At 56.6% G+C, this 15,231-nt stretch overlaps 1 protein-coding gene across 12 annotated transcripts in view; it reads right to left on the bottom strand.

Annotated features, from left to right (window-relative positions):
• The window catches only part of ANK1 (ankyrin 1), a 232,830-nt gene that overhangs the window by 39,877 nt on the left and 177,722 nt on the right, over positions 1-15,231 (bottom strand). For 9 of the 12 annotated variants that reach the window (XR_014061892.1, XR_014061893.1, XM_081519219.1 and 6 more), the window contains exons 19-33: positions 13,357-13,455; positions 12,541-12,639; positions 11,396-11,488; positions 10,852-10,924; positions 10,074-10,097; positions 8,844-8,937; positions 7,368-7,446; positions 5,244-5,341; positions 4,930-5,154; positions 3,659-3,813; positions 3,131-3,342; positions 2,426-2,630; positions 2,047-2,143; positions 1,544-1,772; positions 32-157 (exon numbers count right to left, since the gene is read on the bottom strand). Coding sequence is in view for 10 of the 12 variants with exons in the window: in XM_081519219.1 (XP_081375345.1) it covers positions 32-157; positions 1,544-1,772; positions 2,047-2,143; positions 2,426-2,630; positions 3,131-3,342; positions 3,659-3,813; positions 4,930-5,154; positions 5,244-5,341; positions 7,368-7,446; positions 8,844-8,937; positions 10,074-10,097; positions 10,852-10,924; positions 11,396-11,488; positions 12,541-12,639; positions 13,357-13,455 (1,908 nt within the window). In the remaining 2 variants the exon portion in view is untranslated. The remainder of the gene's footprint in view (positions 1-31; positions 158-1,543; positions 1,773-2,046; positions 2,144-2,425; positions 2,631-3,130; positions 3,343-3,658; positions 3,814-4,929; positions 5,155-5,243; positions 5,342-7,367; positions 7,447-8,843; positions 8,938-10,073; positions 10,098-10,851; positions 10,925-11,395; positions 11,489-12,540; positions 12,640-13,356; positions 13,456-15,231) is intronic. The other 3 variants (XM_081519221.1, XM_081519222.1, XM_081519224.1) reach the window with 1 other exon arrangement.

Genomic DNA, 15,231 nt, shown 5'->3' with positions numbered 1-15,231 from the left:
CGGGCGAGGGGTGGGCAAGAGGAGGGCGCACCTTGACGGGAATGGCCAACCGGTTCTCCCGGAAGGACTGGAAGAGGAAACTCCGTTGCTGAGCGGCCTTCTTGACAGGCACCAGGTTCCCCGAGAGCTCGGCGAAGAGGGGCATGCCCTCCAAAACCTGCGGGAAAGAGGGAGCAGGTGGGAACGCGCAGACGCCCGATCCCACCTGTCAGCCCTGGTCTCTCCCTCCCCACAACCCCAGAGGCTGTGTTCTGGGAAGCCCCATGGAGGGTTTTGGCAGATGCTTCTTTACTTCAAAGAGTTTTTATAATAAGCAGCACTTCCAATGTCTCCCTATGTGGTCGATCGCCGCTGCTTATCAAAAGACTCCAGAACTCCGCTAGCAGATCACAATACGGCTCCAGAAAACATTTCTCTCTTTTAACACCCATCCAACAAGGTTTCATTTATGCAAGTGGCAGAAAGACCATGCGGTATTGTAATCTCACCCATGGCATAACGATCCCTGTTGTGTATATAATACTTTCCACTGAGAAGTTACCAGGAACCCATTTGGCAGATGAGGAAACTGAGGCCCAAAGAGACTAAATACTTTGCCTGGTTAGTGCCCTGAACAGCATCTGAGGCGGGTCCCAGGCTTGGGCTCCTCCTTCTGGCCCGTCAGAACCCCTGGAAGGCTCAGGAGAGCCTCTGAGGCCAGACCTTGGGCAAGGTCCTGGCTTGTTACACATCTTAACCCAAGTGAGGACTCCAGGATGGGCGACAGCTTCACACCGAGGGCCCGCACATCATGGCTCTCCTGTGTGCCCAACCTCTCCCCTGCTTCCCGCTCCTGGCACCACCCAAACCCTGGTGTGGCAGAGAAAGTAGGACAAGTCCTTTCTCTACCATTAACTTAGCTGTGTGACCTTGGGCAGGTCACCTAACCTCTCCCAGCCTCAGTTTCCTCATCTGTAAACTGGGGATAAGAAAAGGACACCCTGTTGTAAGAATCAGGGGAGATGACGTCACTCGAGTATCTTTATTTTCTATTTTAAAAAAAAATTTAAAAGATTTTTTGTCTTTGATGTGAACCATTTTTAACATCTTTATTGAATTTGTTGCAATATCTCTTCTGTTTCATGTTTTAGATTCTGGGCTGTGAGGCATGTGGGATCTTAGTCCCCTGACCAGGGATCGAACTCATGCCCATGGCATTGGAAGGTGAAGTTGTAACCACTGGACCACCAGGGAAGTCCCTCAAGCACTTTTAATTACATGTGGGAGGTGAGAACTTTAATGAATGTCAGCTCTTAGCACCACAAACCACCGGGCTGACAGCCTGCTGCCTCCCTGAGACACACAGGGCGGTGTCCTCAGCTTTGGGACAACCTCCCAAGGATGCTTGTCAAGAGGGGCTCAGAGGGACACAGCCCAGGAGCTCCCTCTGCAGAGGCCACCCTCCTGATGGCTTGGGGTTCCAGCGCCACATCCCCCCGACCCGCGGCCCTGGAGGTGCTGCCTCCCCTCGAGGCGTGAGCCCCGGGAGGGGGCCCCGCCCCACCTCTATGTCCCTGCTCCGGGCCACCTCCACGAAGTTCTCGTGCTGCTCCAGCGTCTTGTCCACCTTGTCGTCCGTCATGCAGTAGCATCGCAGACGCCCTTCCTGGGGGTCATTCATCTTGGCGAAAATGACAAACTTGGCCATGTAGGGCACCGCGGTCAGCTCCTTGTACAGCTGGGTGGCAAAGTTCACGGCTTCAGCCGTCCGGGGGCAGTCCGACAGCCAGAACCTGAAAGGAGGGCAGCCTTGAGCCTGTCCCTAAGTGTCTGGGGTGGGGTGGGGTGGGGGCGTCCCCTCCATCCAACAGGACGGCCTGTGAGCAGGGCGGTGGCCCCTCAGACAGCCCCGGTGGGGGTGGGGACGGTGCTTTCAGGTGGAGAAGGAGAGGGACAGCGGAAGACCCCGGGCACAAGGTCAGCTGAGGGAGGCTGCCCCCGGGGACAACGCCGCCCCCCTTGTGCAGGGCCCAGGGGATCATGGGGCCCGGCCGGGCGGGGTCTCACCTGGCAGAGACGTTGGTGGTGAAGGTGGCGCACTCGTTGGCGTAGACGAGCTTGGTGGTCCCTGTGATGTCTTCCCACTGGGCCTGGTCGGTTCCTCCTGCCACAGGCATAGACAGGGCTGGGGGACTGTCTCCAGAGGCCAACGTGGGGCGTGCATACCTGGCTGAGGCCCCAAGCCTAGCCCCCCACCCCGCCACCCTGCACCCCGTGACCTCCTCCCCCCTGGGAGGACCCCCTCCTCTGGTGTCTGAGGGATCTTCAGGGACAGGGAGACTGTACCCGGAGGCAGCCCCCCATCCCTCCGAGGGGCCCATCGCTCCCCAGCTCCGTCCCCTCCCGTCTCCCCGGGCGTGGACCAGACAGAGGGGGCGCCCCTCACCGATGACGCTGCAGAGCAGCCGCAGGCTGGTGGTGTCCCCCTCCCCGCTGTCCCGAGGGTTGTCCATCCAGGACGGGGGCAGCGGGATGCGGAGGCCGATGGGGCGGTGGAACTTCCGGCGCCTCGGCTCCACAGTGACGATGGGGCTGAACGTGGCCTGGTTGCCCAGGAGTTTGGTGACCAGCTCATCGGGTACAGGCTGGGCCTGCGAGGTGCCCAAGGGGGATGCTCAGCCCGGAGCAGCCGAGGGCCCATGGGCAGGGATGAGAGGGGCTGTCCCAGCAGGTGCGAAAGTCCCCCGGCGGTGGGGGGGCCTGTCCTGCTGATGTCCTGCCCAGCTCCCCTGTCTGAGCCCCTACACCCGTTTCCCTGCTGCTCCCCACTCCCTGGAGCCTTGCTCGGCATCAGGCACCTGTCCAGGTAGCACGTGGCTTCCCCTCAATGCTGACCTGGCGGTTTAAACATGTCACCTAGGGTTTTCTGCAACTTAACAGAGTGTCTGCCCTATCCCGGCCACCCAACTCTCTTCTGAGCTCAAGGTCAGAGCTCTCACGGGATTTTTTTAGGCAGTGGACCAACAGGTAGAGATGTCTTGGGGACAAAGGCTATCTCCAAGGGTGGAGGCTATCTCCGAGAGCCCTGACGCTTTGAACCCAGTTCAGGTTGACGGGACCCCAGCAGGCAAGGAGGGGCTGCGTGCGTCACCTGCAGGGCCAGCTTCACCCTCTTGGTGACCGCGTTCTCGGGGAAGGTGGCCTGCACCAGGGGCACCAGCTTGCTTGTCAGAGAGCCGCCCTCGGGGCCAATGGTGTCGTAGTCCTGGTAGAGCCGCGACATGATCACGAAGTACAGGGGGAAGTCGGTGGTGACGATGCGGCAGACACGCTTCTTCTCCAGCTCCTCCAGGCTCCCAAGTTCTGCAACCACACGCACGCGTCCGCCCACCGGTCACCACTGCGGGCTCCCAGGGCCCCTCGTCCCGGCTCCAGTATCCCCCTCCCCGACTCCGGCAGGGGTGGGAGGCTGAGCCGCCGGGAGGGGGAAGAGCCCAGGCCCAGAGGGAGCAGCACAAGGAGACCAGGCTGCAGGGGGCCTGGGCGCCGGAGCTGGGCCGTCCCTAGACTCTCAGGGCATCCCCCACCCCAGGAGGCCCCACCAGCCCACCCCCAGGGCAGCCTCAAACCCCCTCCTCCAAGAGGAAGGCGCTGCTTGGGCCCCCGGGGGCTTGCTCACCTTCGTCCATCCCATTGAGGATCTGGTCCAGGTAGCTCTCTCCGTAGCGGTTCTTGTGTTCCTTCCACACGGAGCCGTTTTCACTCCGCAGCACCACGAGCTCACGGTCCCCACGGCCTTGGGAGGCGAAGTGGGGGATCTCCACGATCACAGGGCTGGGGGGACAGAGGGGACAGAGGAGGGGCTGGACGCAAGTGTGTGTGCCATGTGGGCGACAGCCGTGGGCTCGAGAGGCAAGAGCAGGCAGGCGGGGGGCAGCGGGTCCCCCGGACGAGCTGGTCCTCACAGCGGACAGATCTGCCTCAGGTTCCCAAGATGCCCCAGGACCCTCTCATCTGGCCCAACCTCACTTCACAGGGCGCGTCCTGCCACGGCCATGCGGCCGAGGCTCGGCAGAATAACCCTGACCTTGGACCTGACCTTGAGAACCCATCCGTGTCCTGGACAGGGGACCAAACCCCTCTGAGCCTCAGCGTCCTCTGTCTAGACAGTGGCATTTCCTCGGGAGGATGGTTGTAGTCGTTGCTGTTATTTAGTCGCTGAGTCATGTCTGACTCTTTGCAACCCCACAGGCTGTAGCCCACCAGGCTTCCTCTGTCCATGGGATTCTCCCAGCAAGAATACTGGAGTGGGTTGCCATGCCCTCCTCCAAGGGAACTTCCCGACTCTGGGGTTGAACCTGCATCTCCTGCATTGTAGGCAGATTCTTTACTGCTGAGCCACCAGGGAAGCAAGGAAGGACGGCTTTGAGCGTCACATTTAAAGGGGAAATCAACGTGAAAGTTTACAGCTGCTCTGCAGTCGGTGGAAGAAAGCTGGGAGCGGGTGAGACAGGCCGTGGATGCAGGCAGGAGGTCATGGCCTCCTGGGCCAGGCCTGTCCCAGCATGGAGCCCGTGGTGCCTGAAGGATGCAGGGTTGCTAGGAGAAGCAGATCTGCTGCAGGAAAGGTGAGGGGGGCCTCTGAAACCATCAGTCTTGCCCTTGGGCACAAGGCTGCAGGGCTGTCTTCTAGGAAGGCCGTTTCAGAACTTAACTAAACCCTGGGGGCCTCCGAAGTAGCCATCTTCATCCCCTTCTAATAGTGTCACACAGGACCTGAGGGTGCTAAGCTCGCCCCAGGCACCAGACTCTTACGTGTACCTAGGAGCCCAGGGGCTTCCGGTTCTGACAAGTTGGGACACAGAGAAAGCAGGTGGGGGGCTCCGGGCTCGCCTCCTCTTGGCCTGGGGGCGGCAGGGACCAGTCAGGGGCAGGGGAGCGACCTCTCACCTCAGAAACTGGACCCCCGTGGGCCCCAGGGAGATGATCCTACTGGCCAGGCCCTCCTCCTCGGCCAGCGGGGGTGGCGTGGACAGCTTCTGGGGCTTCACCAGGCGGCAGGTGATGCGGGTGGGTGCCGCACACGTCCGGGGCGGGACCACCACCCTCAGGCCGTTGTGCCGGCTGCCCCGCATGGAGCCCCCGCGGGCATCCACCATGAAGCTCACCAGGAACCTAGGGCACAGCGGGTCCGTGTCGGCCTCTCCCGGGCAGGCGGGCGGGCAAGTGGGGCCAGGGCCACCAGCCCCTCCCGGGCCACTCACCCTGTGTGCACCGGGCTGGCCACGGGGCTGATGTTGTCCGAGGTCTCTGTGGCCGGGCTGCTGGGGATCAGAGAGTCTTCATCGTACTCTTTGGACACCTGGGGATGGGGCGGGGTGGGGGAAAGGCCAGCTGTTATCACCTGTGGGCCATAGCTACAGCCGATGGTCCCGGCCAGTGGACATCACGCAGAGGCCAGGGAGGCTCGGCCAGCTACCAAGGGCCCAGCGAAGGAGGTGCTACCTGGAACTGACTGACCCTTTGGGACAAAGCTCACCCAGAGTCTAAAAGGGAGCACGGGCCTCCTGGGACCTACATGGCCTCTCCTCGGCTCAGGACCCTGGGGTAGGCTTCCAACGCTGGAGCGAGTCCTCCCTCCCGTCCAGCCTCGGTCTCAGCTCACACACCACGTACACTCCGGGCCTGCACCCCACCCCACCTGCCCCATGAACCCTGCCCCGTGAGCTCCACACAGATCCTTTCCACACGCGAGTTGGCACTGGAGCCCATGCCATCACCTACGAGTTGCTTGGCTCTGGGCAAGCCACGTGAACTGGGGCATCAAGGGAAAGAGAACAGATTCCCCCATCCCAGGGGGACTTCCTGCTTCTCCCTCTGCAAATGAGACGGCCCCTTTCCTCACAGTGATGCTGTAATTGCAGGACCTCAGGGCTACCTCGGCCCAGGCCTGTCCATCGCGAGGACTCACGAAGCCCATAGGTTCAGATCCTACCCCCTCCAGCTTTATTCTCAACTTGGTCCTCGCTCTGGCATCCCCACCGGGCCAGGAGCCCAGGTCCGTTTCCTTCGCTGGACCTCCCTGTGCATCGTCCACTTCTTGTTTTCTCTGAGAACCCTTGCCCTTGACTCTGATCTGGAAGGGCTCCCCGCTGTCCCCAACGCTGCTGAGCCCTTGGGTAGTCACCCCCCTGAGTTCTGAGACCCTCCCCAGCTGGACCATCTGCTCCCACGCCCTCCCACCCGGGGTCCCATCCAGGGCACCTGGCAGGACTCCGGGAAGCCCCTGCTGACTCGGTTCATGACTTAGCAGGGCCTCCGAGTGCACGGTTGGCCGGGGAACAGCAGAACCTGGGTCCCCTTGAAGCTTCCTCGTCGCTGTCTTCGGCAGCACCGGGGGGATGTGCCAGGGCAGTCCCAGGGCCGTATCTCCCAAACTCCACCCCGCCCCACGGCGTGAACCACCGTCACAGCCCTGTGACCTGCCCTAGGGTGGGAGGGCTGACCAGACCACGTCACAGCCACCCTCTCCCAGTGCCACTCGTGGGTCTAGGGCTTCTGCCGCTGCTTTCAGATACGCATCCCTTCAGGGCGGAGGAAGAGAGCAGCCTTAGCTGGAAAACCGACACGTCTGGCTCAGTGACCAAGCTCAGGGCAGCCGTTTCCAACCTCTAAACACTACACTGCTTCCTTCTGATCCCAGAAAACCCCTTTGCCCTGGGGGAAAAAAAAGTGCCAACTGGCATAAAAATTAAATCGAGGAGCATTACATTGCTTTAAACCATCCCACCCATTTTGGGGACAAATTCAAGTGGCATCGAGGGAAGCCACAAATAGGGTATTATAGTGAGTAACAGCCACGTTGGGGACAGCTCTCCTTGACATCCCCTTTCCACCTGGACTGGTATTTTAAGCTCCCAGTAATCCCTTGAGGAACGTGAGGCAGAAACTGTCCCATTTTTATGGATGTGAAACAAAAAGGTGCCAAGCTCCGGACTTGCCCGCAGCTCCATGGAGATGTGGCTGCAGCCTGGGGTGCCCTCTCCGGTACCGGGACCCAGGGCCCCCACGGGTGCAGACAGCGTGTGCTCAGGGCCTGTGTGCAAGAGAACATGGGCTTTGAAGCCAATTCTCGGCCCTGCTGAGACTAGGACGAGGGCGTCCCAGGCACCCTCAGGCTCTCAGAGACTCAGATCTTAGATAGGTGGGGTTATATGAGTGCTGGGGCACCGCTGCTGCAAATGACACATGAAATCTGGGATCCGCAGGGCTTGGTAAGCACTGTGAGTTTTATGAATTCTTCCCATGCTGCAGGTCATCTCAGAGCAATCACTGCCCGGAGAATCTGTTCCCCGCCAAGGGGAGGTAAGAGAAAGGATGTGTCTCACCTGATCTGGCTCTTCGGCTCTGATCACCACGGTCTCAGGTGTGACGCAGGGAATCCGCGGGATGGCTGGGGATTCCACCCTGTACACCGAGGACATTGGGCCATCAGGGCACGATCCTTCTGCATAGCCCGTCATCTTCCACCGGATGCCTCAGTGAGACATTTCTGTACCCCCAGGATCACCTATCCAATCTGACCGCCCCCCGCCCCCCGCCGCCACCATCTGAACCCCACTGGTGCAGGCGCTACATCCCGGCCTTCCCCCTCCACCTCTAGGCCTTTCCCCAGAGCCTGTCTTGAGCCTGAGTTGAGACTGCCTCCTCCAGGAAGTCTTCCTGCGTGTACCACCCCAGTTCTGTAGCCTTGGTCCCCTTGTTGAGGGAACTCTTGCTCTGGCTGTAACATCTTATTCTGTTTCATGGTCTGACCACTGGGTGTGTGTTTTCATTCTACCAAATACATCTGTAGGTTCTCCATGGTCGAGGTCTTCGTCTTGCGTTGCTAACTGAAGTTCAGTAATACTAGTCACAGGGTCCCTTCTCCTTGGTCCACGGCCCTCTCTTGCATAAGCCCTGGAACCAAGCTGGCACATGTCTGTCTTTTCAGAAAACCCCAAGGACTCAGTGTTTCCACAAAGTTGTCGCTTTCAGATTCGTTCACAGAATCCCTGTGTGCGCCAACACACACACATGGGAACAGCTCACCGCATTCCTGGAGGAATGAGCAACACAGGCCAGGCAGACACAGACCCTTTGCGGGTTTTCCCTACTGGACCGGCTGATGGAGGGTCGTGGCTGGCCTGTGAGCTCAGCTTGGCAATAGTTTCTTTCTTACTATTTAAATTTCTTAATTGAATGAAAGGTTCTCTAAATTCTATAGTGATTTACAATTCTCAAAATTTCACACATGTGATTTCATATGATCCTGTAATATGTGTGTGTGTTAGTCACTCAGTCGTGTCCGATTCTTTGTGACCTCATGGACTGTAGCCCACCAGGCTCCTCTGTCCATGAGATTCTCCAGGCAAGAATAGTGGAGTGGGTTGCCAGGCCCTCCTCCAGGGGATCTTCCCAACCCAGGGATCAAACCTAGGTCTCCCACATTGCAGGCAGATTCTTTACCCTCTGAACCACCAGGGAAGCCCCATCCTATAATAACCCACCCCTTTTTTCGCAATGGTTTCTAATGGGATCTCCCTCTGTGGATTTTTCTGGTGTGAAACTGAGTGTTTGAAAGGGGGAGGGTGTGGATAGAGGAGGGGGAGGAGGAACAGTGGGAGGCAGGGACCCGGGAGAGGGTGGCAGGATGTACGGGAGATCTCTGCCCCCGCCTGGCACCCCTGGTGCAGAGCTGGCTTATCCTAAGACACTGGACGAGCTCTCTGTCCAGGCCTGGCCTTCTTGGAACCTCCCTGCTCCTGGATCTTCTACCCTGAGTCCAGGGAGGGGGACCCCCCCACCACAGGAGCATTTCTTACACTTGGTCCAGCTTCGGCACGAAATCCAGCAGCTCCTTCTCTTCATCTACATCCCTGGCATCTGGCCTCTCTGCCCTGGAGCCAAGATCCTCCCCTGAAACCACACAGGTTGAAGTGAATGATAGGAAGGAGATACCCTCTTTTCTTTTTAAAAAGTATCTTTCCTGCTCCTTCTCTCAACACTCACCCCTGCCGGGCCGTGGGGCAAGGTCTCTGATGCTAGAAGGGGACCATAGCAACATCTTCATCTTCAACCAGCCCTGTACCTCCAGCCCTGCAGCCGGGCAGTCAGTCCCTAACATAGTCTGCACGAGGCTTTGGAGAAGATAACAACTCAACCAAAAGGGACTTTCTTCCTTTGGGGGGTTGGGGGGGGAGGGGTGGTGGCATGCCTCACAGCATGTGGGATCTAGGTCTCCTGTACTGCAGGCGGATTCTTTACCAGCTGAGCCACCAGTGAAGCCCAAGAAAACTGGAGTAGGTAGCCTACATCTTCCCGACTCAGGAATCGAACCCAGGTCTCCCACATTGCAGGCAGAGTCTTTACCAGCTGAGCTACCAGGGAAGCTCTGACCAGGGCTCAAACCCACACCCCCTGCTTTGGAAGTGCAAAGCCTTAACCACTGGGCAACCAGGGAAGACCCGGTAGGAACCTTCTTTGCCTGACATGTTTCCACTTCAGAACAGCCCTTGTCGAGGGTGCTCTTTCTAAGAGGTGCTTCTGTTCTTTTCCACACCACATGCAACAGAGGAACAAACCCCCGTGGAACAGAGCCCATCTGTCCAGAGAGGCACTAGGGACTTGTGTAACCTCAGCGGCTGAATCCACATTCCTGAAGCCCATCGCTGGGAGGTTCAACCTCTGTCTGCAACCCCGACTCTGCCTCTTTGATTCTCTCTCCTCCTTGCACTGGAGCAGGGGCCCTGGACCTCACAGGGTCCTTTCCTGCCCCTCAGTGGCCCCTCCTGGCCTTGTGATCAGGAGCCTACAGGATGGAACCACAGCAGCTCATGCAGTTATGACCACAGACACAGTGGCAAGTGGCACGGACACAGACGTGGACAGGCCGGAGCCGCCCGCCAGGGCATGGACCTTACAGGTGGAAATGTCCTGTTTGAGTCAAACTCCGATTGTTATGGAAAGCAGGGGTGGATTAGTGAGAGCTTGGGTTGCTGAGGGTGAAATGCGCTCATGAGAAAGGACCACAGGGAACAGAAAGTGTTTCATACCCATTATAGTTATATGAGCAGTTCCTGGAAAGCAAAGAAAGAGCCACGTTTAAGGAAGGACAGGATTGAAGTCAGGTAAAGTGAGAGGAGTTTCATTAAAGGGTGTTCAGCAGAGCTTTTCTCACCTAACCCGCTAGGCTACACAACCCCTGGGTTACCAAGATGGAAGGGACCAGAGAGATAATCTGGTCCAGCCCCACCCTTCGTAATCACGAGGATTCTCTTCCAATTTAAGCCAGGAGACAGGTGTACTTGGAGCAGGAAAAGTGCTACAAGTACCCCGTTGCCCACAGAAGTGTAAAACACAGTCATTTCATAATGGATCCACCCCCTAAACCGACTGACCTATCATGTGGTCTGAAGAGCAGCTGATGAAAAGGAATTCTTACAGTTTTAAATCAAACAGCTTGCTATTCGTTCAAAGCACAAGGAACGCATCAGGTGGGATTTTATGACAGTTCCTTACGGCTCTGAGAGTGAGCTGATCTGAGCAGAATCTCACTTCATGTATGCTACATGCAAACACACGTGTATTTATGAAACTTCTTGGGATTTTTCTATTTTTAGTCTCTGTGATGTAGATTTACTTTTCCTCAAATCACAGTAAAGAAGCCCTTTTGATTAACGGACAGCATCATTAGAAAGTGGTTCTGTCCAGCTGCGCCTCTGACGACCTGGTGACCCGGAGTGGTGGCCAGAGGCCTTCTGAGTGTTCAGAGTCCCAAGTGTCCCCTTCAGCCTGACTCAACCCGCATGCGGTATGGATCCCAGCCTGTACCTTCATCTTCAGAGACATCCAGGATCTCATCCACCGTCTCGGGGAAGCTCATCTGGTGCTTGTCCGTGATCAACTGAAAAGAGAAAAAAAGCAAGGAATTCAACCCCAACACTGCAGTGGGCCCTTTCACTCAGCCGGCAGTTATCTGGTTATGGCAGTGGAGACCGGAAGGAGATGAGAAAGGAGGTTTGTCCCAAATGAAGAAAATGACAGCTAAGAGGGTCTCTGGGGTCTGGCAGGAACCGTAGGGGGTGAAGAATGGAACCTCAGCTTCTGGTTGCCTGGTCCCTGCCCTCAACTCCGTCTGGGCCGCCCCTTGGTCTGGTCGAGGCCCCAACTCTTCTAGCCACCAGATGGCAGTAAAGCCTCACCTGATGGAGGAGGACCCCCTCCAGCCCCCCCGCAACCCTCAAGTCTTCTGGCTTCAAGCTTCCTTCAGGAATCCCAGGACCCCAGAACGCGCTCCACTTCCCGGGGCACTTCACGGGGCACCCTGCAGGCTGTGCGTGTCTGAGGTGGGGGTGCAGGAGAGGAGCTGACATACCTCCAAACCAGTTTCATCGGTGACAACCTTGAGCACGTCTGTTACAGAAATGTAGCCCAAGCGCCTGGCTATGGCCAGAGGCGTGGTTCCATTCTGGGGAGAAGAGCAGATGGAGGGCGTGATCAGCCCAGACTCACACCCCAATCATTCACACCCGGAGCAAGACCCTGCACACGTGTGTGCCCAGATGGGTGTGGTCAGTGGTGCTCGAGAAGACGGGGTGTCGCGGTACTTAAACCACCAGTGCTGGGTGCTCAGAGAAGATCTTGCCACTGAAGTCAAGAGAGGCCGAGAGGGAGCCAGTGGGAAGGTCAGGGTCAGGGAGGCATCAGGTGGGGTTGCAGGAATAAGAGGGCCCCGGGCAGTACTGCCCACAGCTGCCAAGGCCGGTTCTTCGGGTGTCAGTTACTGAGCGTGGTAACAGTTCAAATAACCCACATACTTCAGTGAACTCTTTTCAGGCCAGCTGGAAATCACAAGTCACCAGAGAATAAGTGAGGGGCAAATTTCTACTCTGATTTTAAAAGGAAGAGCTAAGTGAAACTAAATGCATAATGAGACTTTCCTGCTTTTTTCTTTTTTTAACTTTCTGCCCGCACCACGTGGCATGTGGGACCTTGGTTCCCTGACCAGGGGTTGAACCCATGCCCTTTCAAAGTTCTCTGCTTCCAGGGTCTACCCCACACAGACTCAGTCCCATCCAGAGCTATAGCTTCAGCAACCACAGCGACAATCAAAGGTCCTCATGCTCTCCGAGCTGGAAGCAGTCACGGAGATAAGCTAGTATCTCTGACAGTCCCGTTGCCTGGGGAGGAAGTGACCGCTGAACAGGGACCACTGACATGGCTGAAGACCCCGAGACACCCAGACATCAGGACCCACCCAAGACATTTAGTTCTGTTCACTCTTGTCACACTGAGAACAGCTTCACAGATTTTAGCAAGGATTTTACTAAGGGTTTTGACAACGTTTAAATAAAAATAAAAGGGGGAGGGTAAGTGGTGCTACTAGGATAACCTTCCACCTTCGGGAAGGAGGACCCCATGTCCCGGGGAGCCTGTTTGGGCCCCAGATGCACTGGAAGATGACCTGAGCTTCCCCGGTGAAGGGACGTCTCCAGAATCAGGGCCCTGGGCAGTACTCACCGAGCTGACCTCGTTTGGGGAAGCACCATGTTTGAGAAGCAGTGTCACGATGTCTGTATGGCCCTGTTGGGCCGCTTGGTGCAAGGGGCTATATCCGTGCTGTAAAGCGGGTAGACATTTGGGAGGATGAGCTAGTGACAGAGAAAGCAACACCCACCCACCACAGGGCCTATGTCGTCTGTATGAAAAGTAAAAAAAAAAAAAGCATTTTCCCCATTTCTTCCTCCAGCGTCAAAGCTGAAAATTGAGGCGGAGCCTCACATGTGCCCAGAGTGATTCTAGTTGCCTCTGAATTTGGCACTGGTCTTGTTACCGACCAGGGTTCTCTGCTTTTCCAGTCAATAGAAATTGACCAGAGGCCAGACAAGAAACTTGGGCAAGGCTTTATTGGGGCCCCTGCTGCAGTGGGGATGAGGGGTTGAAAACAAGTATCAGGCTCCCTTGCTTGCTCCCCAAGGAGATGGGACGAGCTGGTTCCTGACATGGAGTGACGGTAGGGGCGGGTCCAAGGGTCAGGCTGGAGGGGTGACTAAGGTAGTTTGCCCTTGGTGGTGTTGTGTGCAGGGGGCATGCACAGGACCCTGCTTTTGCTTCTGACAGCCAGTTTTTGCTCCCGGCTCTTTAGACGTGGCAGTTGGGTTTTTGGTCTCTGTGTATCTTGTCATAAGTTGCCCCAACTGCTCAGGCACGCAGTTATTTTCAGCCCCTTATAGATTCTTTGTATTTTTGTTGCTGGAGGAGATGTTTGTCCTGGTGCAAGCCCTGCAGCAAAGGAGGGGGGGTCCCAGCGTGTCTCCGTCTCGGCCATTCCCATACCTTGGTCTTGGCATTGACGTCTGCCTTGTGCTGCAGCAGAAACTTCACCAGCTTGATGTTCCCGTAATGACTGGCCACGTGGAGTGGAGTGTAACCCATCTGGAAAGTAAGAGAGGAGAGAGGGTGACAAGCAGGGCTTCTGGGGACAACACGAGTCTCTCTGAGCTGGACAAGAAGGAAACCCGCACGGTAACGGCGGCAAAGGGGAGGATGGATGAGGAGGCCTTGGCAAGGTCGGCAGCGGCTCCCTGGGGTCAGCTGTCTAGGCTGTTGGAGGCCAGGGGTCTGGGAGGGGCATGGGGCTCAGTGTCGGGCAAGCGCAGTGTGAGATGACCAGGGGAGACTCAAGTGGGGTGGGCAAGCGGGTGATGGGAACACCAGCCCTGAGTCTGGGGAAGAGGGCCTGGCAAGGAGGCATCCCTGGGAGTTAAGTCTTGGTGGTGAGAGAACTTCTCTGGGGAGAAAAAAGTGGCGCTCACAGAACTGAGGCAATATTTAGAGGGAGTTCAGAAAAGAGGGTGGGGAGGGGGCAGCAAAGAGGGAGGAGGAAAGGCGGGTGAGACCGTGCTGCAGAAGCCAAGACGGGGCACTCAGAGACCGAGGGAAGCTGGGAGGGCAGGGGCCTTGCATGAGAAGGAGGTCCCTGCTGACCTGGACAAGAACCGCCTTGCCCTGCTATCTGGGCTACCAAGTAGTACAGTCATGTTCCATGGTGGTAGGAACTGGCCATGGCTTGAAATGAGTGGGCTTTCAGTATTTATTCACTTGAGTTTTGGCCACAAAGGAGGTAATTTTCAAGGAAGCTGTTCTGCTGAATATTTTAGTGTTCCCCCCACAGACTGACAGGCCAAGGCTCTCTCGGCCCCTAAGTGTCCTGGGGAGCCTGATCCCAGAGACCATCTGGATCCAGACCCCGCAAGCTGGACCTGAAGTGATGGCTGGCTTTGAGATCTCTAAGTTCTAATAAAGGTTGGTCTAGTCAAAGCTATGGTTTTTCCAGTGGTCATGTATGGATGTGAGAGTTGGACCATAAAGAAGGCTGAGAGCTGAAGAACTGATGCTTTTCAACTGTGGTGTTGGAGAAGACTCTTGAGAGTCCGCTGGATAGCAAGGAGGTCATGCCATTCAATCCTAAAGGAAATCAGCCCTGAATATTCATTGGAAGGACTGATGCTAAAGCTGAAGCTGCAATACTTTGGCCACTTGATGCAAAGAACTGACTCACAGGAAAAGGCCCTTATGCTGGGAAAGATTGAGGGCAGGAGAAGGGGATGACAGAGGATGAGATGGTTGGACGGCATCACTGACTCAATGGACATGAGCTTGAACAAACTCCGGGAGATGGTGAAGGGCAGGGAAGCCTGGTGTGCTGCAGTCCATTGGGTTGCAAAGAGTTGGACAAGACTTAGTGACTGAACAAAAGCAGCAACAAGTTCTAACTCACAGTATAGGATTTTTCAGGGCAAGATTCCAAAAGACTAAACTGGGCCGGTAAGAGAACCTCAAAGATCCAGAACATTCTTGGGTTTTAAGCAGGTTCCTGTAGAAGCTGTAGGCAGTTGGGGGTAAAATACGTCTTGGATTTTTCTGGGAGCCTTTAACACCACACTGCTGACTGGTGTTCCTGGGGAGCTCTGGAGGGGGCTGGGGCTGGAGGGGTGTCGCTTTGTCCCTTTCTTTTAATACACTTGCCTTTCAGTGAAAAGGAACAAAATGATGCCTCTTCCAGGAAGCCTCCTTTTCCCACCAAATGGAAAGACCCTCTCCTCCCTCTATGCTCCCTCTGGTTCACTAGCACCCTCCTCGCACTGGACATCACACTCGTTATCCCTTTCTGCCTCTTACATCATCTGCAGGTGGCTTGAGGCAGATTCC

The sequence above is a fragment of the Giraffa tippelskirchi genome, chromosome 8 (assembly GCF_054371585.1).
Source record: "Giraffa tippelskirchi isolate mGirTip1 chromosome 8, T2T-mGirTip1v1.2.pri, whole genome shotgun sequence".
Classification (NCBI taxonomy): Eukaryota; Metazoa; Chordata; class Mammalia; order Artiodactyla; family Giraffidae; genus Giraffa; species Giraffa tippelskirchi.
This window is presented reverse-complemented; position numbering and strand designations above follow the sequence as displayed.